The 24564-nt window shown below is 37.6% G+C and overlaps 2 protein-coding genes across 7 annotated transcripts in view; one reads left to right on the plus strand and one right to left on the minus strand.

The window, feature by feature from the left end:
- znf618 (zinc finger protein 618) overlaps positions 1 to 14756 on the plus strand; it is a 154042-nt gene extending 139286 nt beyond the window's left edge. For all 4 annotated transcript variants that reach the window (XM_039762734.1, XM_039762733.1, XM_039762735.1 and 1 more), the window contains one exon: positions 7529 to 14756. In XM_039762734.1, the coding sequence (XP_039618668.1) occupies positions 7529 to 9024 (1496 nt within the window). In that variant the 3' untranslated portion in view covers positions 9025 to 14756. The remainder of the gene's footprint in view (positions 1 to 7528) is intronic.
- Positions 14757 to 22921: 8165 nt separating this feature from the next.
- LOC120535130 (zinc finger and BTB domain-containing protein 41-like) overlaps positions 22922 to 24564 on the minus strand; it is a 133291-nt gene continuing 131648 nt past the window's right edge. For all 3 annotated transcript variants that reach the window (XM_039762738.1, XM_039762739.1, XM_039762737.1), the window contains exons 21-22: positions 23977 to 24066; positions 22922 to 23086 (exon numbers count right to left, since the gene is read on the minus strand). In XM_039762738.1, coding sequence (XP_039618672.1) covers positions 23073 to 23086; positions 23977 to 24066 — 104 coding nt within the window. In that variant the 3' untranslated portion in view covers positions 22922 to 23072. The remainder of the gene's footprint in view (positions 23087 to 23976; positions 24067 to 24564) is intronic.

A 24564-nucleotide genomic window follows, 5' to 3' on the forward strand; every position in this document is an offset into this window, starting at 1 on the left:
TGCCAAGAGCGTTTTTTGTTACTTAGGCACATTCTTGTGTTTATATCCACAATAGTTATATAATACAGTATCAGCAACTGCTTTATGTCCTTTCATTCAGTATAAATTTCTCCTCTAATTCAGTACAAATTCAGCTTTCCATTAAGGTAAGCAGGATTGATCAGCTTGTTGGGCTGAATGACCTGCTGTCATCAAAACAGTACTAATGTGTCACACTATGTAAAATAATATTGGAGTGTATTGACAGCACTGTAAAATGTCATAGGAAAGATACAGACAAAAATGGATATTAATCTTCATATTGTCATTGTACAGACTATAGACAAATGAAAGCCAGAACCATTTAATAGCTTCTCTTGAGCCTGTGCTGCAGTTATTTACCAGTATATGCCCACTTGTTATAGCACTGTCCCCTATTGCATGTCTAACATTATGCTGCCCCACAGAAGATGCCCATTCTATTTGTTGAAGGATGATTACCAGGCAAAATACAATACTAAACCTACCTCCATGACTGACAGCTACAAAGCACAGTTGTACATTTTCTTTACACACATAAAAAAAATGATAAATACAAATACAAGTAATGGCAGTACAGTAAACAGATAATTGTAGATAGACTTGTATGGAGACAACTTGTGCGTGATCTGCTTCTTCAGTTGCAACCATTGGCAAGGAAACCACTTTGGCAAAGAAAATGCTTTCTGGTCTTTGTTACCTGGTAGATGCAGTTTTCTTGTAGTGATTTTGTATCATTATACAATACATCACTCTGATGAAATATGTACACTAATGTGACATGTTACTCAAAAAAGCTAATTTTGTACTATTTAGTGTGAATCAGTGTCTTAGCACGGCATACATAGGGATTGTACAGTGGTAACACACTTTCTTTGTAGTATCTTACCCTCATGCCTTCTTATACTTTTAGTTATATGTTGTTAATTCATTTCCTACTATCTTAGTTTTAGCCAAACAGCAAAACCGCACAACATAAACTGTGCCTGTAGGGGGGAACTCTAGAAACACCTTCAGAGTCACAGCAGAAGCAAATTTAGGATAAGTCCACAGTAATATAAATACATTTGAAAATTCCTTTATCCTTTCAAAAGAGATCTGTTCACATGAGCATTTTAAAATCATTTTCTAAAAGTTTGTTATTCAAATTTTAAAGCTTCAAAAATAAATAAATATTTTCTGTTGTGCATGTAGTGTTTGTAAGCGAAGAGTTATTGTTTACAGGAACAAATCCAAAGTAAATCAAAATGTCAGAAGAACTGAAATTCTTTGTCCAAATAATGAAGTATAACGGCTTTTCAAGGCTACAAAAAGAATACATTTAGCGAAGCCTTGCAATAGAAAGAGGAAGTCTTGCCAAATAATTACAGCAAAACATTTGGTTGTTTCAGGGCACAGTACATTGTCTGATGCAAAGAAGTTAAGAAAAGAGGAAATCACAATGGGAATTATCACAATTAGACTTAAGTCCATGCCCGTTCACATGACAGTCCTATGTCAGACTTTTTTTAAAGAGCTCAGTTTTCTCCATTCACAATGTTCTGTGAAACCTGATAAACTCTTTATACTTTGGAGAGCAGTTTTGAAAAGATTAGTTTTTGAGGGTTTGCTTTTCAATGTGGATGGGGGACTAAAACTAATTAAAAAAAAAAAACAAACCCAAAAACAACAACAAATGCGTTTTTTTCCCTTCAAATGCATTTTGTTTTATTGTGGACTTTTTAAAGCATCACTCTTTTTATCTGTGTGTGTGTGTGTGTGTGTGTGTGTGTGTGTGTGTGTGTATGTATGTACAGTTAGGTCCATAAATATTTGGACAGAGACAACTTTTTTCCAATTGTGGTTCTGTACATTACCACAATGAATTTTAAATGAAACAACTCAGATGTAGTTGAAGTGCAGACTTTTAACTTTATTTCAGTGGGTTGAACAAAAAGATAGCATAAAAATGTGAGGCAATTAAAGCATTTTTTAACACAATGCCTTTATTTCAGAGGCTCAAACGTAATTGGACAAATTAAATAACTGGAAATAAAATGTTCATTTATAGTACTTGGTTGCAAACCCTTTGCTGGCAATGACAGCCTGAAGTCTTGAACTCATGGACGTCACCAGATGCTGGGTTTCCTCCTTTTTAATGCTCTGCCAGGCCTTTACTGCAGCGGCTTTACTTTCAGTTGCTGTTTGTTTGTGGGCCTTTCTGTCCGAAGTTTTGTCTTCAACAAGTGAAATACCTGCTCAATTAGGTTAAGATCAGGTGACTGACTTGGCCATTCAAGAATTTTCCACTTCTTTGATTTTATAAACTCCTGTGCTTGCTTTCTTTCTCAGGATGTACCAAACTGTAGATTTTGCCAATATTGTAGCAATTTCTCGGATGGGTTTTTTTCTGTTTTCGCAGATTAAGGATGGCTTCTTTCACCTGCGTGGAGAGCTCCTTACACCGCATGTTGTCTGTTCACAGCAAAATCTTCCACATGCAAGCACCACACCTCAAATCAACTCCAGGCCTTTTATCTGCTTAATTGATAAGACATAACGACGGACTTGCCCACACCTGCCCATGAAATAGCCTTTGAGTCAATTGTCCAGTTACTTTTGAGCCCCTGAAATGAAGGGATTGTGTTAAAAAAATACTTTAGTTGCTTTACATTTTTATGAATCTTTTTGTTCAACCCACTGAATTAAAGCTGAAAGTCTGCACTTCAACTGCATCTGAGTTGTTTCATTTAAATTTCATTATGGTAATGTACAGAACCAAAATTAGAAAAAAGTTGACTCTGTCCAAATATTTATGGACATAACTGTATATGTGTTTAAGTATTAAGCAATGTAAAAGTAGAATTTCAAAAGTTAAAAAGAAAACTTGATTGTTTTCATTTTTTATATATTCCTTTGAATGTGGTATAGTTTTCTCCTTTGTTTTTGAATTTTTTTCCACAGCAAACACTAAAACTAATCCAAGCCTAATATTAAATGTTTTAAAAAAATAATAACCTAGTATAGTAATGCAGTATCCATATTTCTGTAAAAAAATTTTAAAAAATTGCCTCCTTTGTCACAGTATCTAATTTTGTGACCGGAAGTAGCAACAGCAACTTATTGATCAGTCTAACTCGGCTGTGAAGGAATTTTAGGACATCACTCCCTCAAGAAATACAAATATAAAAGTAATAAATCCAGTATTAAAATTTGCAATATGTGCTGCTAAGACTTTTTAAAATACAGTAAATCGTATATGGTGGGAAACCCTGACATTAGCCTGAATATGCCTATTGGTCCATTTCTAAAAGAACTTGCTTTACTTACCAATCCTTGTTTTGACAAACTATGTAAAGTTAAACTAACTCATAGAGAGCAAACTAAAATAAGTGTCACATTGCAGAAGAAAGAAAAATGGTAGACTTTCTTTAACAAATTAACAGGATCACAAAAAATATAAAACATGTTAAAAAATATTAAACATTTCAATGTGTAAATTGCCTGGTAATAAATGGAAAAAAGTGCTTCAGAATTTCATTAAGTTGACAGAGTCACCCGGCAATCTTTGATGGACTGTCAGTTAATCCAAGGCTGTTTGATTTCTGATGCCAGTGCTTTCTGGATAGACATTGACTTATGATGACCATGAACAGGATAGGCTAGTTAGATGTTTTTTTAGGGTTCTCCCGATTTGTGATGTGTCAGAGGTGGCTGGGGTGGCAACCCGGCTGGGACGCTTAGGAGGGCTTGTGCCTTGCCCAGACCATCTGGGGGCGACCGCCCTGGTTCCTTTGAAGACCACGGGTACAGAGCTTTGAAGCTGCACCCTGTAGGGGCCCGTGGTCACCGCCAGTGGGTGCCCTCATGTCTTTGGAGCCCTGGACCTCAGCACTTCCGCCACACCAGGAAGTGCTGGGGAAGAGAAGCAGGGACACCCGGAGTGCTTCCGGGGGTACAGCCGGCACTTCCGCCACACGGGGGCGCGTTGGTGGGAGATTGCCGGAAAGCACCTGGAACACATCCGGGTGTGGATAAAAGGGGCCATCTCCCTTCATTCGAGGCGAGAGTCGGGAGCGGAGTGGACTGAGCTTGCTGGAGGAGGCAAGGAGGCGGCTTGAAGAGAAGGCAAGGCATTGTGTGGCCGGGACTTTGGGGACTTGTGGTGTTTTGTGGTGCACTTGACTTTTGTATATAGTGTAAATAAACATGTTTGTGGGTGACATGAACGTGTCTGCCTGTCTGTGTCCGGGCCAGCCTCCACAGATGATATCTTGCAGTATGTCAGTTTTTAAAACTTTACCTTGTAACTATGTCCATCACATCACATGACTTAATGACATAGAGAAACCCAACCTCCAACCCAAAATACAAAATAACCAAATAAGCTAATAAACAAAAATGACAAAACACAGCATAATCTGTACTTAGTTGCCGGCAACACCTCACACACACCTGACTTTGTCATAGAAATTTTCTTTACAGCAGGCATGTTTTTGTGTAATTCAGTTAAACATTTATGTTCTTAATAGTAAGAAGGGTGTTTAGTGTCCGGTTGATGGTAAAGTCATGGACACTGACTTTGGCCAGGACTAAAGTGGTCTGTAGGTCCCATGAAGTAGTAGTATCATACTTTTGTGCTTTTGTTGAATTATTTACACCTTGCTTTAGGGAGATTTTGCAAAGATACAACACCATCAAAGACAGACAGCAATTTCTGCATTTTTTTCCATTTAAAGAATATGAATCTGGCTGTTTTTTCGAAGTCCTGGCTTAGAAATGTCTCAGAAACCCTTCTCAGTATGATATATAGATGTCAGTATTTTCAAGGGGTTTCTGAAATTCTTTGATATATGTCTGAAACCTGTACCCTGACAATTTCATTAAGATTTTTATTGTGCCAACTTTGCCTAAATCAGGCCTGTTAACCAAACTTATTCTGACATTGGGCTATAACTATGCTTTTAGTTGAGTTTAGTTTATACAATGAGAGTCACCAGTATGCACGCTAAACAAGTGAAAGAAGAAACTATTTTTCCCCTTTTTAAAAAGTATTTCTTTAAACTGTAACCATTTGAAAAAAGTATACTAAATTCACTGTATGTATTCAATAGTGCAGAAAATTAAACAGATGAATAACTTTTCATTGCCTAATAAATTAACCATTCATCTTTCCATTTTTTAATTTATATTAATGCAGGGAACTAGAGCATATCTCTGAAGGAGTGGTCTTAAGGTAAAGATTAGCTGTGGACAGGGGGCTTAATCCATTTCAGTATATTGAGATGCCATTCTTTTTTGTGTTTGTCCTATCTATCTATCACATGGAAATCATGAGTGGACTGCTTGTGTTTTCACATTTTGGTAGTAAGCAAGTGTACAATTTGTTGACAGTTGTCCATATTAATAGAGAAAAAAATATTTGTGTATTCTTTTAGACAGCTGTCTAATGCATCCAGATAATGGTAGCAGCAAAATATGCCTTTATAGTCTAGGACATATTTAAAATTTATTTGATAATTGTTACCTTAGTTTGTGGGTTTAATATGCAGGAATGACCTGATTTTGATAGATTATCAATGAAATTTAATATTTTTAATTTCAAGATAATACATCATAAGTTGGAAGGAATTATTTTTAATACTTTTATTTATATAGCCCCTTCTCATCTTATTTAAATGGACAATAACTGGAGTATTGGTAGATTTTTCATGTATATGGAAGGGCCTAACTAAAACAAGTTTGTCATTTTTATTTAAAACATTTTTCTTTCTTTTTAGAAATTTGTGATCATCAGGTTCACCTTTGGTCAATTTAGGAGTTGCAATGGTTTTACTCCTTTTTATAGTTTTATCGAATTCCTATTTCTGGAATCGCTACCAAAATGACAGTATGTAAAATGTCATTGGGAAAAGGAATAATCTGTTTACATATTTTGAGTGTCATCTGAATAAATTGTATTTATACAGTAACAAAAAGATATGTATTGTTTGATAAGGCCTACTTGTAAAGCAAAACTGGAATGTCAACGTGAAAAAAGGTTAAAATACTAACCAGAAAATAGTTAACTAAATGGCAAAATTATTACCAGCAAAAACTTTCCACTAGAGAGCCAAGTCAAACCTTTTTTAAAACCTATCTGAAAGTGAAACTGGAAAGGACATCATAACAATTTTTTTTACTTTTAATTTAAAAAAAAAATTAAGCAAATTAAGAAAACATTTTATGTAAAAATGTAAAATGAGCAAAACTGTCACCAGGTAAGATTACTCAAATAATTCAAACCAAATTGCTTTAATATGACAAATATGACTGAAGATTCTTCAAGTAAGTCGAACTTAATTGCTCTAATTTGACAAAAGAAAAATAGTAATTTTGTACTAGTAAATTTTTCTGATGCATGTCTGTAGTATATTGAACCTTATTGGATACATGTGTTATTTTCAACAGATGGATACTTTTTTGTCTCAGAAAAACTAGAAATATTACAACAAACAGCATCCCACCTCCAAATTCACACACAAATTACAAAAAGATTAACACACAATTCTGCTGAATAATTGGCTAAAAGTATCTAATTATACCATGTCTGATAGGAAATGTGCAGCATCTCAGTTATTCATAATGATTTAACTGATTATTATTCATAGTGGATATTAGTTTTGTCTTCACTATCTCATCTACTACTGTGTGTAGATTATGGGTGAGGCTATACAATTTATTGTGTTATTCAGTGGAATTTAGCAGAATCTTTTGGTGTTTTAGTTGCTTCCTGATTGTAATCTCAACATCATCCCAAAGTAGTTCTAGTGGTTTTTATGCTGGATTTTTTTCCCCTCTTCAGAATCTTTCCCAAATGTTCATATGCTTATACACATTTCACATGTTCCATTATCAAGGTGTAGCCTGTATGCATCCATCTCTCCTTTGTGTGTCATCCAACTGGCACAGCACCTGACTCTCACTCTGCACCTGGCCCTTTCTCTTTGCCTTGAGGTGAATCTGATTATTTTTCAAGCTAAAATTTTTCCAAACTTTGTGGATCACCTGAAAGCCCCTAGTTCATTGAAGAAACTCATTCTGAAGATGGTTTTAGCAGTGAGACTGGATATATATTGTTAAAATGAAGTACAGAATATCATAAAAGAAAGAAATGCTCAACTCAAACACCATGAGCATGCACATATGCCAACATATCCATTCATATTTTCATATACCACAGCTACATTTCAGTCTAAAAATTGCTTTTGTGATCATAGCTGGATAATGCACAGTTACTTGAAATGCCAATGGTAAAAAATGCCCATGGGTCTGTCTTGATTTGCTGGAAGGTCAGGACCTAAAAACAATATGTAACATGTCTTCTAACCGGTAATAATGAATAATTATGTAATGCAACATTTCTGGACATAAAAGAAGTAATCCATTTTGCTTGAAAAATGTTCTATATTCTGTGGGTGTTTTTACTTTTCATTTTACATTTATGCTGGTATAATACCCTTTCTGATATTTCTGTTTTCTCTGTTTCCAGCCAACAGTTCTTTACCAGAGAAGGAACGACAGCAGATTGCAGAGAGACTTGTAAAAGTAATGTATTCAGATTTAGGAGCCATAAGCATCCTTAATGGAAAGGATTTCATGAAACTGGCACAAACATTGATTGATAGTGGAGCACGTTATGGTGCTTTCTCTGTTAGAGATGTGTTGGGAGACATGAACATGCTAGCATTGAAGCATTTACCTCGAATGTACAACCAGGTCAAAGTAAAAGTGACCTGTGCTTTGGGAAGCAACACTTGCCTGGGTATTGGCGTCACATGTCACTCTCAGAATGTTGGTTCCGACTCCTGCTATGTGCTGACTGCATACCAGGCAGAGGGAACTCAAATGAAGCGCTATGTGTTAGGCATCAAAGACGTGGATGTTAAAGAAGGCAGCGATCAGGTCCATCACTGGGTACAGAACGTGCTGTCTGAATTTGTGATGTCTGAGATCCGTACAATCTATGTGACAGACTGCAAAGTGAGCTCAACAGCATTTTCCAAAGCCGGGATGTGTTTGCGTTGCTCAGCTTGTGCCTTGAACTTGGTAGTGCAAAGTGTGCTGAACAGGAGAACTCTACAAGCCCGCAACATGCATGAGGTGATTGAACTTTTAAATGTATGTGAGGAGATGGCAGGGTCTGCTGGATTTACAAGGGAGACGTTTGGCTATTTAGAAGAGACACCACCACCACCTTGCTGGGATTCAGTCACAGATTCCCTGCTGCTGGTTAATGAGCGCTATGAGCAGATTTGTGAATTTTACAGTCGAGCAAAGAAGATGAGCCACATTCAAAACCTCAACAAACACCTGTTAAATAACATGGCAGCTATCTTGGCCCCAGTTAAGCAAGCAGTGGTAGAGCTCAGTTGTGAGCAGAAGGCTACGCTTCAGTTAGTGCTGCCCATGTATGTCCGTTTGGAGAAGCTTTTTACAGCCAAAGCAAATGATATCACTGTTGTAAGTAAACTTTGTCATTTCTTTCTGGAAGCGTTGAAGGAAAATTTAAAAGTGGAACGTGCTCACAAAGTGGCAATGATCTTGGACCCGCAGCAGAAATTGAGACCAGTCCCACCTTATCAGCATGAGGAAATTATCAGCAAAGTGTGTGAGATGATTGCAGAAATTCGAGAAATATCAGGAGAGGACAGTGAGGTGGAGCCTTCACCAAAGAAGGCAAGGGGAGTGAGCAATAATGGTAAAGCTCAGGGCAATGATGAACAGCAAGTGAAAAATGAAGTGTATGAATATTTGGCAGAACCTCTTTTCCAAGCAACTCCAGATTTGTTTCACTACTGGTCTTCTGTCACTCAGAAATATCCACGATTAGCCAAACTGGCGTTTTGGCTTTTGTCTGTGCCAGCAGTTGGTGCAAGAAGCGAATCAGTGAGTATGTGTGAGCAGGCACTTTCAATGAAGAAAAAGAGACAAGTGACGCCAGAAGAAATGAATAAACTTATATTTCTGAAGTCAAACATGCCTTGAGAAAAGGGAGCGGGCAAAACAAGATGAAAATAAGAAACTGGTCAAATGTTTAGAGGAGGTGCTAAATTTGTATGCACATGCCAAGGAAAGACACTCCCAAAAGCAAGTTATACATTTTTACCTACATACGTTGTTGAAGCAAACTTGGTTCGAGTTAGAAGCACGTTTCAACACACATGAAAGGGTGGGGAGGTTAGCGTTATGCGGGCACAGTTTGGTATTGTTAACGGGAAACATGTCATTAGAGTTGACTGTCCTGTCAAATTGATTCCAGACTCCTGTTTTTTCTTAAGTGTTTGAAACCAGACTTCTGTTCTGCTTTTGCCCTGTTGAGTGCTTTGTCCGTTTTCTTTTGCTCTAACAACTCATGACGTTGCACTGGTTTTGTTGGTCTCAAAGAAAAAACTTAAACCAGAGCAATGTTTTCATAAAGCTGCTACTGGTGGCGCTATTGATCTGAATATTGGGAAGCCGTATTATTTAATAATGAATGAGGAATACAAGTGATTTTAGGAGGAATTCAAGTGAGCTTAATTTGAAAATGGAGTGATACATGACAAGGGGAAGCCACGTACTTACTGTTGTGACATTTCCTACCTCAGGTAGCCTCGTTCACTGCTACGTCTTCTAGCAGTACTGTATCCTTTCAGGCTTCTCTTCTCCTTTTACTCCCGCTCCCCCACATACTTGTCACTTTAACCGGTCTTGTACATTTATGCCAATTGTATAAAATAACAGTACCACCCCTGCTCCCTCCTTTTCTGTTTCAATATTTAAAAAAAAAAAAAAAAAACTTTCAAAATTACTTAAGCGTAAAAAAGTATTGCTGTGCTTTTCCATACCCTCACATCTGAGAATGACTCATTCCGAGATGGTGCAATCTTGAGACAAGCCAAAAAAAAGTATGTTCTTTTTATGTTCCATTTTTGTACTCTTTGGACTTATCAAAATCAAAGATTCAGCTATTAGTGTGATTTCATGTTTTATCGTCTATTAGGCTTTTTCCTTCTTATCTGTTTTTTTTTTCCCCTGAACTACAGTTTTAAGGTTGTTTCTATTAAAATGTAAGTAGCAGGTTTTCATTGTTGGGTTGTACTCTACTTCTTTACTAATAAGTCTTCTGAAGGATGAGCATGTTACTAACACAATATGGTCTTGTCATATTTTTGGGTTTGGTTGTTTAGGTTTTATTTTTCTACATTTCTCAGTAGTAAATTTTGGCAGTTATTTTTGTTTTTCCGCATAACAAGAGTTTTGTTTCAGTTTCTACAAAGAACCACAAGTGCGTTGGAAGATATTGAACGTCAGACTTGATTGAGCTAAGTACATTTAAGCAATTTATTCTTAGTTTCAAAGCGTAGTATGATTTTCCCCAGAACCCCAACACCCCAACTTCTACTTTTTATGCTTTTGGAACCATTCGTTGGCAGCTGTAATTGGTGAGCTTGGTCATCTTCAGGCAAAGCCAGCGGAGGATGAAATTAAAAATCATTGATCAAGCTTCTGACCATACAGAATTAGACGAGTTAAGCAGCCGAGACGTCTTCAAAATGCTAATGATGGAACTGATGTAATGTCACCTGACGGAATAGTTGTATTAGTGTACAATGAAAGCCGATCGATTAATGTGTAAAAAATCCGAGTTAAGAAAATGTGGAGTTGATTGATATTTGTAATGATACATTCTGATGTGTCATTTATTTTATTAGGTTCTAAAGTTTAGAAATTGGGGATAATTTTTTCTTGCTAGTTAGTGTCTATATTTGGTACGGTAAAAATAAAAAGATTATTGTGAGCTGTTACAGAAACGATCTCACTAGTCATACATTTCAAATTAATCACTGTTTGAAAAATATCTTTACTTTGTGGCTTACTGTTAAATCTCCAACTCTAGAAAAATTGTTACTCTTTAAAAAAAGTTTTCAAAAAAATATAAAAATGTTATACTCTGGATTCTGGAAAACTTTCCAGAGGCCTTAATCAAAGAAAATTATCCTTGGTGTTCCATAAGTGGGTTTCCTTGTTATTCTGTATTAATCCACTGGAAATTGCGCCTCCCCTTGAATGTAAAGGAGGACATGAAATACTTTCATTGTATCTTTTTATACAACTATTGCACCATCAAATGTTACACATCCATTCTCCATAAGTAAAGAGGTTTCAGAAAATAATGAACTTTTCTTTGAATAGGTTAAGTCCACAATTTGGCAGCTCTTGGGAGTTAATTCAGTGTGATTCTCTTTTGAGTGTTCATTTGAGATCAGCATGGTACTAAATTGTGATATGCCTAGAGTGGGCACATTTTTTGTGTAAGGTCACCCCCTCATTTTTTGACCAGTGATCTTTAAATGTAAATTTTATCAAAACTGCTTTACATTCAAGAGTTGGTGTGGAGGAAGATCTATTTAGCTGTGTTGGGGAAATAAAAGCACAGTATTCTTTGGTGGTCCTCCCATGACGGTTGATAGTGTATATTCAACACTCTACATGAAGAAAAGTTAGGGAGAAATGATAGCTGATATTGTATTTTTTGTATAATCTTACTGATTCGTTTTTTGTTCCACCTCAGCACAGGGCTTAGTTTAGTATTTATTATGCTGGCATGCTGATACATATTTTTCTTTTTACAGAATTTGGAATAAACAATGTTTAATTTTCCAGGGGTTTTCTTGTCCAGCTGTCTTCAGATTTTATTTATTTATTTATTTTATTAACACTGTATTCTAGGGGAATTGTGTATTTTAAAGACGATTGATCAGTTTAGGGTCCATATAAAGTAACAGTGACCAAATGAGAGGATATGGATCCTTTCTGAATGCCTTATTTGGCATAAATAGGAGAAGCTGTTATTGCGTTATTTTAATACTGTTTCTATTGCAGTCTTCCTCAGTTTTCTGATTACTCCAAAAAGATTCTTATGACAACCATAATAATAAATAATATAAGGGAAAGGGTTGAATTTTTTTTTTTTTTTTTTTAATCCAGAATCTATAGGCCAGTTTTAAAGCACCTCTGAGTCAACACTGGTAAAACATCATTATATATTTTTTTTTGTAAACATTAATATATTATTTTTTACTTACTGTATAAAGATTTTAAAATTTCAGAAGAATACATATAGTACATTTTTATTATCACGGTTGTCAAGGCTAATTAAATTAAAAGGCAAGTGTACACCTTAATTTATTTAAACATATTTAACAAGCTAAACATGTTTATAGGCACCTTTTCTGGTAACATTTTATTTCTGCTAAGTATAATCGAAGAGCAAATTTTCAAAACTCCATTTTGGGCATGTCCACAAATGTATGTTCTTGGAATATATTACAATTAATGCAAAACAGGACCAAAACTTCAACTATACTGTATGGAGAAGATATTTTAAGAGAATTTCCTTACCTCACATGGTCCATTTTGGAGATCAGAAAATGAAATGTACAGAGCAAGACCCAAAACCTGCATGTGAACACTGTGCTTGAGAATGTATGTAAATTCTGTTCTATAATTGTTAAAAAATTGTGTTATCATATTTAAATTGCTAATTTCCAAAACATACTAAAAAATGTATTTTTTGAAAAGTGTGCCTGAGCTTTAGAAATTTGCTCTTCTTCTGTCATTGTCCCTTTACTGGCTTTTAAACCTCTGCTGCTTTTTATTTATTGTCTTCTGCTTTCAGATGTGCATGTTCCCTGAAAAGATTTTGCAGAGAAATCAAAAAAGTGAATGTATGGATTAGAAATTCAGGTAGTCAGTAAAGAAATTATTGGGGAAAAAAAATAGCACTATGTTGTTTAAAAACTGCAGCTCAAGACCAGGGTGCTTGCTTGAATTCAAGGCAGCATTTTAAGACCTGGACCAAATGAAAAGCCTCCTAGTTCTTTGTGTCAGAACGGTTTAATTTATAAACATTAAGATTTAGTTCATGCAGATGATGCACAGCTATGAGAAACGAAGCAGTTGCACTGTCAAGACATTTGCAGAATAAGAACAAAAAGCAAGAGTAGTTCAGGGGAAGCAGGTGACAGTCTTAAGACTAACCATTGCATTCATTTGCATTCTTACGCCAGCTGTTGCAGAGCTCCAACATGAGGCAAATCAGTTCACTCAGAATCATTTGGTCTCTGATAAAGGCAATTTCAGTTAAGATGGCAATTTGTTTGAGTGGAAGGCACAATATTGTGACCAGACTTGAATTGCTGCCCAGGATTCAGTAGAACCCTCGTCATGACAAAAGATTGAAAAGCGAGATTACATTTATTTCTGGGTACAAATGCAGCACCATTTGCAGTGGCACCGTGAATTGCACCACTGCCCAGTCTTGACACTGAAATGTCAAGACTGAAATTTGTTCAAAAGACTGGGCAGGTTTTTTTTTTGTTTTTTTTTTTCTTTTTATATAAAGTTAAATGATGGTCAAAGCCGAGGGTATAAAATTAAGTAAAACATCTTCATGTTTCTGGGCTTGATACTCCATGTAGCTGGTGTGAACAGTGAAATGGATAGTTCTGTTTGTTTGGTTTTTTTTTTTTCCTCCTGCCATTGCCAAGTTAAAGACGAGTTATTATATCATGAAACTTAGAGCAGCTTGCTTGTTTTTATTATTATATAAATGTTGATACTTGTAGGTATGGAAGACATGACTACTAAAAGTGAAAATGGCCCAGGTTTTAATAAATGCATTTTTCACTAATTCGAAAGTGACCCATGTGGGACAGTTGAACCTTCCTCACCCATCCCATTATCATATCAATGTGAAATTAGCAAGTACCATGTATGGGTTTGAACTAGAACCTCTGCGTTCTTATAGCAGTAAAGTGTGCCAAAGAGGTAACAGTTGTAAAACAATGGCCTACCAGGTATTCACCAGAGTGTATAATCTGTAGACTTTGATTTCATTAAAAAAAGAAAAAAAAAAACAGTGATGGTTGTACACAAATTCATCTTTGCTTACTGTACAATATGTTGTCTGTTTTTAGGGAAGGGGGCACAATCAATAAAAAAAACCCTGCAGTGCTACTAAGTCTGTTACACTTGCTTTATTAGACTTGGTTGTTCCATTCACGTTTATTTTTTGTGAGGGGGCAGCTCCTGTAAGGAACACAATGAAATCCAGCCAAACCATGAAGTGGGTGAAGTTGGGAGGAAGAAATCTTGATGCTTTTACTGCTTTGTAGAAAAGCTTATTTAAGATAGCTTGATAAACCAAATAGGCTATTTTCTTTTCCAGTTTCAAAAACTAATGTACAGTATGTAAGATTTGTGTGAACCAGATCTCCACCACTTTAATGCCATCAAAGATATTGTGGACTTTATCTATACTTATTTGTTTAGAATAAGAACACTGGTTTGCATTTGTTCTGTTTGTTTTTATCATTATTTTATTATTTTTTTCCCTGTCATGTTTTAGATATACAGTAGGCAATACAAAATTAGATCTGATGAACTTCTGTGTGATCATCTAGAAACAAATGAAACACTTTTTAGGGCAGTGTTTTCTACAGGTCTCGACAGATATTTTTCTTATTCCTTTTAAGTTTTCTGTATTTAATATTTCTTAACTAGTAGTTTTAATTTATACTTTTGTAGCAACACAATATTTTTATAAATTGCCAATGATAGCATTAAATCCATGTTTCTGATTGTTCTGGAACTCACAGCGCTGTATTATGTATTGAATGAATATTATCTAACGTAGTTTGTGCTGTGTTAATAAACTAGATGAGAACAGTTGATTTTGATTGGCGTCAATCTCTGTTTTGTTTGAGGAAAACAATGTTTTTTATTTGTAGACTGCTGCATCATTTAAAGTTACAATTCCAGTTTGTTGAGCACAGAGCATTGTGGAAGAACAACTCAAACTGCTTCAACACCCAACAGTTAAGATGGCAGAAATTATAAGACATTTGTTAAACCATTCTGCGTGGAATTTGTGAGTTTCCAACAAAGTGGATCTGCTGAAAAAAGTTACACAGTGTAATAAAACTTGGCCGATGCCTTAAATGGAGGTATGTGGGAGAGCAGCAAACATTTACCTCTTTTGATAAAAAGTACCTGGATTTCCTTCACAATTTCTGAAGGAACCTTCTTCATGTGGACAGAGAATCAAAAATAAGTGATGTTTTTTGCTGATGATCTGGTTTTCTAATTTGGAAATTAAATACTTCTAGAATAAGATGTTCATACCAGTTGTCAAGCATGGAAATGGCAATGACTACTTACCTTAAGACCCTTGATGACTTTCCACCTCTGTAAAAGTGAACCATTCTGTGAAAATTATACGGGAACCAATCCATCAGTCAGATGCAATATATTTGCTACTTTGGAAAATGTGTTGGGAAACTCTAGTACTTTAGAAGTGTTGTGGCTAAAAGTGAAATTAGCAGTTAACACGTGTACTATGCAGTAGTGACCAGAAGTGGCTTATCATGAAGCTGTGGGCTGAGATTTTACTCCACTGTTATTGAGGACTTAACAGCACAGAGTACCACCAAATTATCCAGACACACAGTATAATTATGGGGGAATCATTTCTGAAAAGTGCAGTACAAATCGCTTTCTGAAAGACTGAAAAATAAACACACCACCATCTATTATTTGCGGCTTAGTTTTCTCTGGAAATCAAACACTAGAATAAGCTGCTCATACCTGCTGGCAAGCATGGAGATGGCAGTGTCTACTTTCTTCAAATCCTAACCAGTATCAGAAATCAGACTTTCACAACCTTGCAGATGTTCATCCATTCATTTAGTTTCAGAACTGTGTCGTGATCAATTGATGATGTGGGATGCCAATAGTGAAATACTAAAACTTGACAAGAAATAAAGTTGCTTTTGTGTTAACGCAGGTCATTGTGAATGCAAGACGGACATTTGGCCAGTACAGCCGCTAGAGTGGAAAATTTAAATTTGATTCTACTTCTGTCTCTTCTAGTTGAATTTCCTTTTGTGATAATATGACAGGCAGTGCTTTAACTTACGTGAATGTACGCCATAGGTTTATCCATCATTCTTTTTTAAATCCTTGATCCATTTTGGGGCTCAAGTATAGGACCCTGGAAAACTGTTGCCTTAAGAACAGGAAGCAGTGACTAGTTTTTCCCCCTCAGTCAGTAATGACTGTTTGGTATATTGTGGAGATTCCAAGGAAGCAGGAATTCTTGGGAATTTAAAGTTGCCCTTGTTCCTCCTTCTGATTTCACTTGGTGCACGTGAAGATTGCAGACAGATGGGATTCAAAACACCTTTCCCCCACCCTGTCTTCTGTTATGTGGCAGTTGGCAGCAGTAGTAGCTGGCGAGCTGCATGCTCTTATTTCCTTCATTACAAAATGTAAGAAATTAAATAAATGGAGTGAATGAAATGAAAAAGTAAAATCTTGGACACCGTGTTGTGGAGCGTTTCACTCTGCCTGCTACAGTGGGTACGGAAAGTATTCAAACCCCCTTCAATTTTTCACTCTTTATTATATTGCAGCCATTTGCTAAAATCATTTCTATTAATTTTTTCCCTCATTAATGTACACACAGCACCCCATATTGACAGACAAAAAAAAAGATTTTTTGAAATTGTTGCAGATTTTTTAACTGAAATATCACATGGTCCTAAATATTCAGACCCTTTGCTCAGTATTTAGTAGAAGCACCCTTTTGAGCTAATACAGCCATGAGTCTTCTTGGGAAAGATGCAACAAGTTTTTCACACCTGGATTTGGGGATCTTCTGCCATTCCTCCTTGCAGATCCTCTCCAGTTCTGTCAGGTTGGATGGTAAACGTTGGTGGACAGCCATTTTTAGGTCTCTCCAGAGATGCTCAATTGGGTTTAAGTCAGGGCTCTGGCTGGGCCATTCAAGAACAGTCACAGAGTTGTTGTGAAGCCACTCCTTCGTTATTTTAGCTGTGTGCTTAGGGTCATTGTCTTGTTGGAAGGTAAACCTTCGGCCCAGTCTGAGGTCCTTATCACTCTGGAGAAGGTTTTTGTCCAGGTTATCCCTGTACTTGGCCGCATTAATCTTTCCCTCGATTGAAACTAGTCGTCCTGTCCCTGCAACTGAAAAACATCCCCAGAGCATGATGCTGCCACCACCATGCTTCACTGTGGGGACTGTATTGGACAAGTGATGAGCAGTGCCTGGTTGTCTCCACACATACCACTTAGAATTAAGGCCAAAAAGTTCTATCTTGGTCTCATCAGACCAGAGAATCTTATTTCTCACCATCTCAGAGTCCTTCAGGTGTCTTTTAGCAAACTCCATGCGGGCTGTCATGTGTCTTGCACTGAGGAGAGGCTTCTGACAGGCCACTCTGCCATAAAGCCCTGACTGGTGGAGGGCTGCAGTGATGGTTGACTTTCTACAACTTTCTCCCATCTCCTGACTGCATCTCTGGAGCTCAGCCAAAGTGATCTTTGGGTTCTTCTTTACCTCTCCCCTGGTAGCTCAGCTTGGCCGGACGGCCAGCTCTAGGAAGCGTTCTGGTCGTCGCAAACGTCTTCCATTTAAGAATTATGGAGGCCACTGTGCTCTTGGGAAACTTAAGTGCTGCAGAAATTTTTTGTAACCTTGGCCAGATCTGTGCTCTGCCACAATTCTGTCTCTGAGCTCTTCAGGCAGTTCCTTTGACCTCATGATTCTCATTTGCTCTGACATGCACTGTGAGCTTTAAGGTCTTATATAGACAGGTGTGTGGCTTTCCTAATCAAGTCCAATCAGTATAATCAAACACAGCTGGACTCAAATGATGGTGATCTCAAGGATGATCAGAAGAAATGGAAAGCACCTGAGTTAAATATATGAGTGTCACAGCAAAGGGTCTGAATACTTAGGACCATGTGATATTTCAGTTTTTCTTTTTTAATAGATCTTCAACAATTTCAAAAATTCTTTTTTTGTCTGTGAATATGGGGTGCTGTGTGTACATTAATGAGGAAAAAAATTAATTTAAATGATTTTAGCAAATGGCTGCAGTATAACAAAGAGTGAAAAATTGAAGGGGGTCTGAATACTTTCCGTACCCACTGTATATTAGTGCCGCCTGAAACCTACTTCTAATGATCAACATTTCCTTTTAATGATTTCAGGGTGGCTGTTGACAAAAATTGACATCAACTGGAAGAGAATGGGTATCGACAAAAGTCATCAATATCAAGACGTCAAAGGATAACCATCAAGAAAATATTGTATTGCTTTGGTTTTATCCACTAGATGGCAGCAAAAGTTAAACTAAGGTTCATGTGCTTCAAGTGTTCACTTCCCTTGAAGAAGGGTATCCAATTCCGCGCCATCGGTCCAGTCAGAAGATGCTTTATGTATTATAAATAGACTTCTGTGTAATTTAGCGTTGTCAATAGAGAGAATTAGAGTGCTGTGGAAATGTCCTCCCAATAGGGTGTGAGAGCAATTTTTGCCTTACCAACCCCTGCAACTGTCATTTCGGAAATTATCCAGATTGATACCCGAGACCCTCTTGGATACCAGATTATAAAAAACAATAAGGAACGTGGGATCCTGGTGGACACTACTGACTACAGACCAGCTGATGCTTTCAAATGGTTTTTGCAGGAGAGCACCTTTGAACTGACAGTGGAAACAGATATGCAGAATTTTCCTTTCTTGCTCCATTGAGTTATCCTCACATTCTCACTTTGTCGTTTTTCTTCCATATGTGAGAACAAACAGTACAAGCCAGAGTGTAGTCTGCAGCCACAGGCACAAAGAACTGCACCATTTATTACAAACAATGTGAATTACTGAGGTGTACAACTGGAAGTGCTGAACTGTATCTATGCTTCAGAATGATCATGTCCAGAGATCGGCTCATGTGTTTTTCAGAGTTTGAATAGTAAGAATTTTTACATCTTTTTTTAAAAAAATTAAAATTTAGACTGAAGAGTTTCAAGACTGTAATTTTGTGAACTGGACTTGCATTTTTTTTTTTTTTTGTACTCGCCATACCAATTCAATACTTTTAATGAGCAGAACATAAAATGACTACGCCTAACCACATTTTTACAAGAAAATGAGTTTATTTGTTTTTTAGACAAGTAGGACAAAAATATCCGTTCTCTTTGTACAGGAGGTTTTTTTTTTTTTTTTTCGGGAAAACATTAGAGGAAAGTAAAATAACTAATTAAAGTAACCAGTCGGTGAGACAAAGGAAGGTTACTGGAAAGTTGCACAGTTTACTTTGTTCCCCTGAGAAAATTGAAACTACCAGTTTTTCTTTAGTGCGAGTCACCATGTGCCGAAGTTAAAGAAGACGAGTCCGCACTGGGAGGGTGTGCATTCTTTGTATTCCTATCTTTGGATAGCGCACTACGTCATCAGGCTTGGACCCCATTCACGCTTGCTGATTTGGCCATGTGGCTGCCTTCATTTAGTTCAACATTTCTGAAGGTGGACTGACTCAATTGTGTAATTGTAAAATGTGCACTGCAAATGTGATGGAATGGAGTGTGTACTTACCTCGTAATTGCAGATCTGGACCACCACTACAGTCTTGGAAAGTTGCTTCAGTGGTTGTGTATACCATTTATTAGAACCTACACAGAAAGGACTTTCTGACCATTTAGAAAAAGTCACCATTTCAGGATGTGGAATCCATACAAACCATTGAAATAATGTAGAGCGGTGAATATGAAGACACCAACTGGGGAAAGAAAAGGTATATTTACGTAGTACTTTATATACATGTGAATGACCCTAAGCAAGCCACTTAACCTGGGTGTGCTCTGACTACAAACTAACAGGAGCAGATTGTGTATTGATATTTGAAAAAAGCGCCTTGGGATGATGTTCAGGAGCAATGGCATTATGTAAAATAGAAGTTTGTTAAACATCTCAGAGTTGATGTCAACTTTTGTCAAAGGGATGGGTTGACGGTGCAAATCAATTGTAAACCGTGGCAAACCCCACCATTTTGTTTTAGTTGGACTTGCTTTGCTAGAAGAAAAGTTCACTTCATTGGTTTCAGTGAGATTCCCTGCGATCGAGTGAGTAGCAAGGAGCAAACAACAGCAAAAATGGCATTGACATCTGGTCAGAGAGTATTTTGCTTTACAAATTTGCTTTATCTATGTTTGCATATTATTTCTGAATTGGACTCTGACTTGTCAGACCTGGATATTGATGCAAGTGATTGAAAACGAATATGAGATACCAGCATCATGAAGCTGAACACTTTTTTTGTAGTTGACATGCCCAAAACAGCGTTCACTTGGGAAGACCACCAGTTACAATGACAGGAGGTACAAACCAGACTCCGCTGCACTGCAACCGTAACCACCGATGCCTCCAAAAGACAGCCTGGCAGCCAGCCTGCTGCGCATTCCTGGACAACTGGCAGCCACAGCATGTAGCAACAGATGTTTTATGTTGATTCCTGTGTGAAGCCATCTCTGTGTGCTTTTTAGAAAACTGTGTTTTTTGAAAAAAAATATTCTGCCCTAAAAGTTGATGTATTCATGTGTATAGTGAACTCAAAAGTATTCAGGTCCCTGCACTTCCAGCACACTTTTTGCAATTTTAAATGGATATGTTTTCCAACTTTGTCAATCAAGCTAAACTCAACAACCCACGAAGACAAAGTAACAACATATTGTCTGAAAGGTTTACAAATGTATTTAAACTCAAATACTGGAATCTGTCATTCACAGAAGTATTCACAACGTTTGCTGTGGCTCTCGAGATTGTGTTCCACTACATCCTGCTTGATTTAATTCTCCTTGAGATGTGTCCTGAACTCGACTGGAGTCCACCTGTGGCAAATTGAACTGAATGGACACCATTTAGAAAAGTCACACATGTCCCTGTGTATAGAGAGTCCAACAATTCACACTGCATGAAGGGACAAAAACCAAACTATGAAGTTCAAGGAACTCGCTGTAATAATAATTCTTTGCATTTATATAGCGCTTTTCTCACTACTCAAAGCGCTCAGCAATTGCGGGGAAGGGCCTAATAGAGCATAGTCCCTTTTGGCATTTACGGGATTCGAACCGGCAACCTTCCGATTGCCAGTGCAGATCCCTAGTCTCAGAACCACCACTCTGCCTGTAGACCTCTGTGATCAAATTGTGGTACAGCACAGATCAGGGCAAGGGGATAACCCCATTTATCATGCTTGCGAGTGTTTTTAGGAGTACAGTGGCCTCAACAGTTGCCACATATAAAATGTTTGGAAACACTGGGAAATCTGGCTAAACTCAGCAAACCGGTACGAAGGGCCCTGAGCTGGGAGGTGACCAAGGACACAATGGACACTCTTAAAGAACAGCAAAAGTCCTCTGCTAAGATAAGATGATCCATCACTCAGATGTTTATGGTAGAGTGGCTACCTGGAAGACACTCTTGAATAAAAGGCATATGAACAATGATAACTTTTATTTTTGTATAGCCCAGAAATCACACAGTGGGCTTTACTGGCCCTATTTAATTGATAGCCCCCAACCTGGACTCTCTAAAAAGGCAAAAAATACCTTACAGGAATAAGTCTTGGTAAGGGCAATTCAGACTGTTTAAATAACTCTGACAGCAGGAGGAAAAAGATCATTTCTCAGGTTTGAGACAAAAATTGAATTATTTGAACAGAACTCAAAGCACAACATCTGGCGAGGACCAGGCACTGCTCATCACCTGCCTAATACCATCTTTACCATCTTTATCTTTCGTTGAAGCATGGTGGTAGCAGTGTCACGCTGTGAGGGTGCAGGGACAGGCAGACTGGTCAGAATTGAGGGATGGATGAATGCAGCCAAGTAAGAGAGGTCCTCAATGAAAACCTGCTTCAGAGGGCACACAGCCTGAGACTAGAAGGGGACCAATGGTTCACCTTCAGCATGATAATCACTAAGCTCATACTGCCAAGATAATCCTGGAGTGGCCAAACACATACCCCATAGGACATCTGTGGAGAGACATGAATATTGCAAGCTTACAGACGCTTCCATCCAAACGAACAGAGCTTTATCCCATTCTTCTTGGCAGATCCTCTTAAAGTGCCCAAATCCTGGTGTGCAAAGCATGTAGAGGCTTACCCAAGAAGATTCAAAGCTGGATGTGTTGCCAAAGGAGGCTTCTACAAACTGCTGAATGAAGGATCTCTGAATACTTAAATCAAGCAGAAATAAATTTGCAAACCTTTCTGTAAACTTGTTTTCACATTATTGATCATTATTGTTATTGAGTGATTATCAATGATCCATTTCCAATTAAATCTATCGCACAGTAAAGTGTGCAGAAAGTGAAGGGGCCTGACAAACCACCTCAATGGGATCCCCTCAGTCCAGAGAAGCAGCACTTCTACTCCGCATTCAGACCTAAAGAGTGGGGCCTGCCACCCTGCCTGGGACCATCATTTCAATTTCTTGCACTTTTTAATTCTCACTGTTTCCAGCACTACCCAGATCACATTACCCTTGGCGTGGATGGACATGTACATTGCCCAGGAAATGGAAACCATGCTTGTTTCTGAAAATTGCATATCGTTACAAAGACAAACTAGAGGAAATCTACTGCGGTTCTGAATATTTCCAGATATAACCATCTTTTGTCTTTTTGTTAAGAGTGCCCTTCTGAAACTCGCACAATGTTGGACATGTTGAGCTGGTAAATAAATTGAAAGGAATTTGCATTTTGCCACTGGTGTAGGTGATGTCTGAACGGCATTACAAATGGGACCCAACTAATTCATTAAGAAGACCACATTTGAAGGTAAAAAAAGTCAAGTGGACCCCCACAAGCCAGTGGGTAACAAATTTGAAACCAAATCCCCCTCCTTCAGAATCCCAATTTAGTCGTTCATTTGTTTGCAATTAGTGAGGCTTTTTGGAACCAAAAGGATGAACCAAAGTAAACCTAAACCTCCCTCCAGGATAACATCATGAGAGGGTCTGAATGGCCACGCAAGTTTGAACGCAGTCCCATTTATTCACAAACTTGACAAAAAAAAAAAAACCTCCCCTCATTGAAATGCTGACTTGTAGTAAATCAGATCTTAAGATGGCTCAGCTCATCAGCAAGTTGTGAATGAACCAGTCACATGCCAAGTATGGAATTACTTCTTCTGTCCTGCAAGTAAGAAAAAGCAAAAAAAGACGAGTTAGAGACTGCACTGGCACGTAAACATTCTTTAAGTTTGACTGTGCAGAAACGGGGTGTGAAGGCCAAGAGATAGGATCCCGGAGCAGGCACTGTGAGTGTCGGCCGTTATGCTAGAACATAATTAAGCAAGTCACATTACACTCCTTTTGCAGCGATTTTTCAATTACAGTCTTCATTCAGATAAGGGGGGGAGAGGGCGCTCCGACACCTACTTACCGACTCCGCAACGAGATTTGATTTTTGTTTTAAGCTGTAGAGGTGGACTTGCGTGTATGTGACCTGACAACCTGTGAATGCTCACATGAAGGTGCAATGTATATAGCATAAGGAGGAGGAATAAGAATCGCAGGGGTGTTTAAGGCTTTGCAAAGAGAGGTTTGTCTGTCTGATATCTCCTGATTTCATCCCAAGATAAAATGGGGGACTGTGGCTGAATTCGCTGCAACTATAAATCTTTCCGTGGACACCATCTCTGCTGGGCAAAACATTTTTAGCTGTCAGAACAAGGGTCAAGTCTGCGATACTTTGGAGATAAGAAACTATACTGCAGCGTCGCCATATGTAATGTGACACCGCCAGTGATACATGAACTTGACACATTTGGGAAACAAGATCAGTAATGGCAGTCGTCAAGTTTAACATCCCCTCTGATTAGAATTTGTGTAATGTGATGTCAGCCTTATTAAGCAAGCAGAATACCAGAAAATTCAGCCATCCATTTACTTGGTCCATATTTTAAATGTTTCTTTAAATTGGTACAGTGTTATATTTTTGAAATATGCTTAAATATACACAGCTGGTATTTACTGTAAGTATGTCTAAAACAGGTCTGATGATAATTAGTAAGAATTACTTACCATTACTATGATTTTTTCTGACATGCCTTTGTAAATGTTGGGCTGTTTTATACTTCTTTTTGCATATATGACACTTCATTTTCTTTAAATCTGCATGAGAAAAAACAAAGCGGATGCACAAGTCAATCATTTATTAACTCTTATAAACCAACAACAAAAAAAAAAGAGTCACAAATAGAAATACAGAATATGACAATTCTGAATCAAATTTCTCCACTTCAGGATCAAGAGGCTTAAAGGCTACCCTGTCAACACTTGGCACAAGGTAGGAACCAATCCTGGATGGGGTGCCAGTCTGCCACAGGCGCAGTCAAGCACGCACCCACACTCGATCCCACCAACCCAGTTACATTCCTCCTTGTTAAATAAGCAGGAATGCAAGAAGAAAAGACTCCACATAGACATGGCCGCTAAAATCCCAGAGAGACTCCATTGGTCCTCCAAAATTGATGATGCCAACTACAATGAAAATGTTAACAATCAAAAACCTTGCCAATGTTTCTATTTTGTAACACCGTATGTAGGGTTGTGTTGTATACGCGTACTGAAAATGTGTCAAAAAACACATTTGTTTTAAAACGGTATGCT

The sequence above is a fragment of the Polypterus senegalus genome, chromosome 9 (assembly GCF_016835505.1).
Source record: "Polypterus senegalus isolate Bchr_013 chromosome 9, ASM1683550v1, whole genome shotgun sequence".
NCBI lineage: Eukaryota > Metazoa > Chordata > Cladistia > Polypteriformes > Polypteridae > Polypterus > Polypterus senegalus.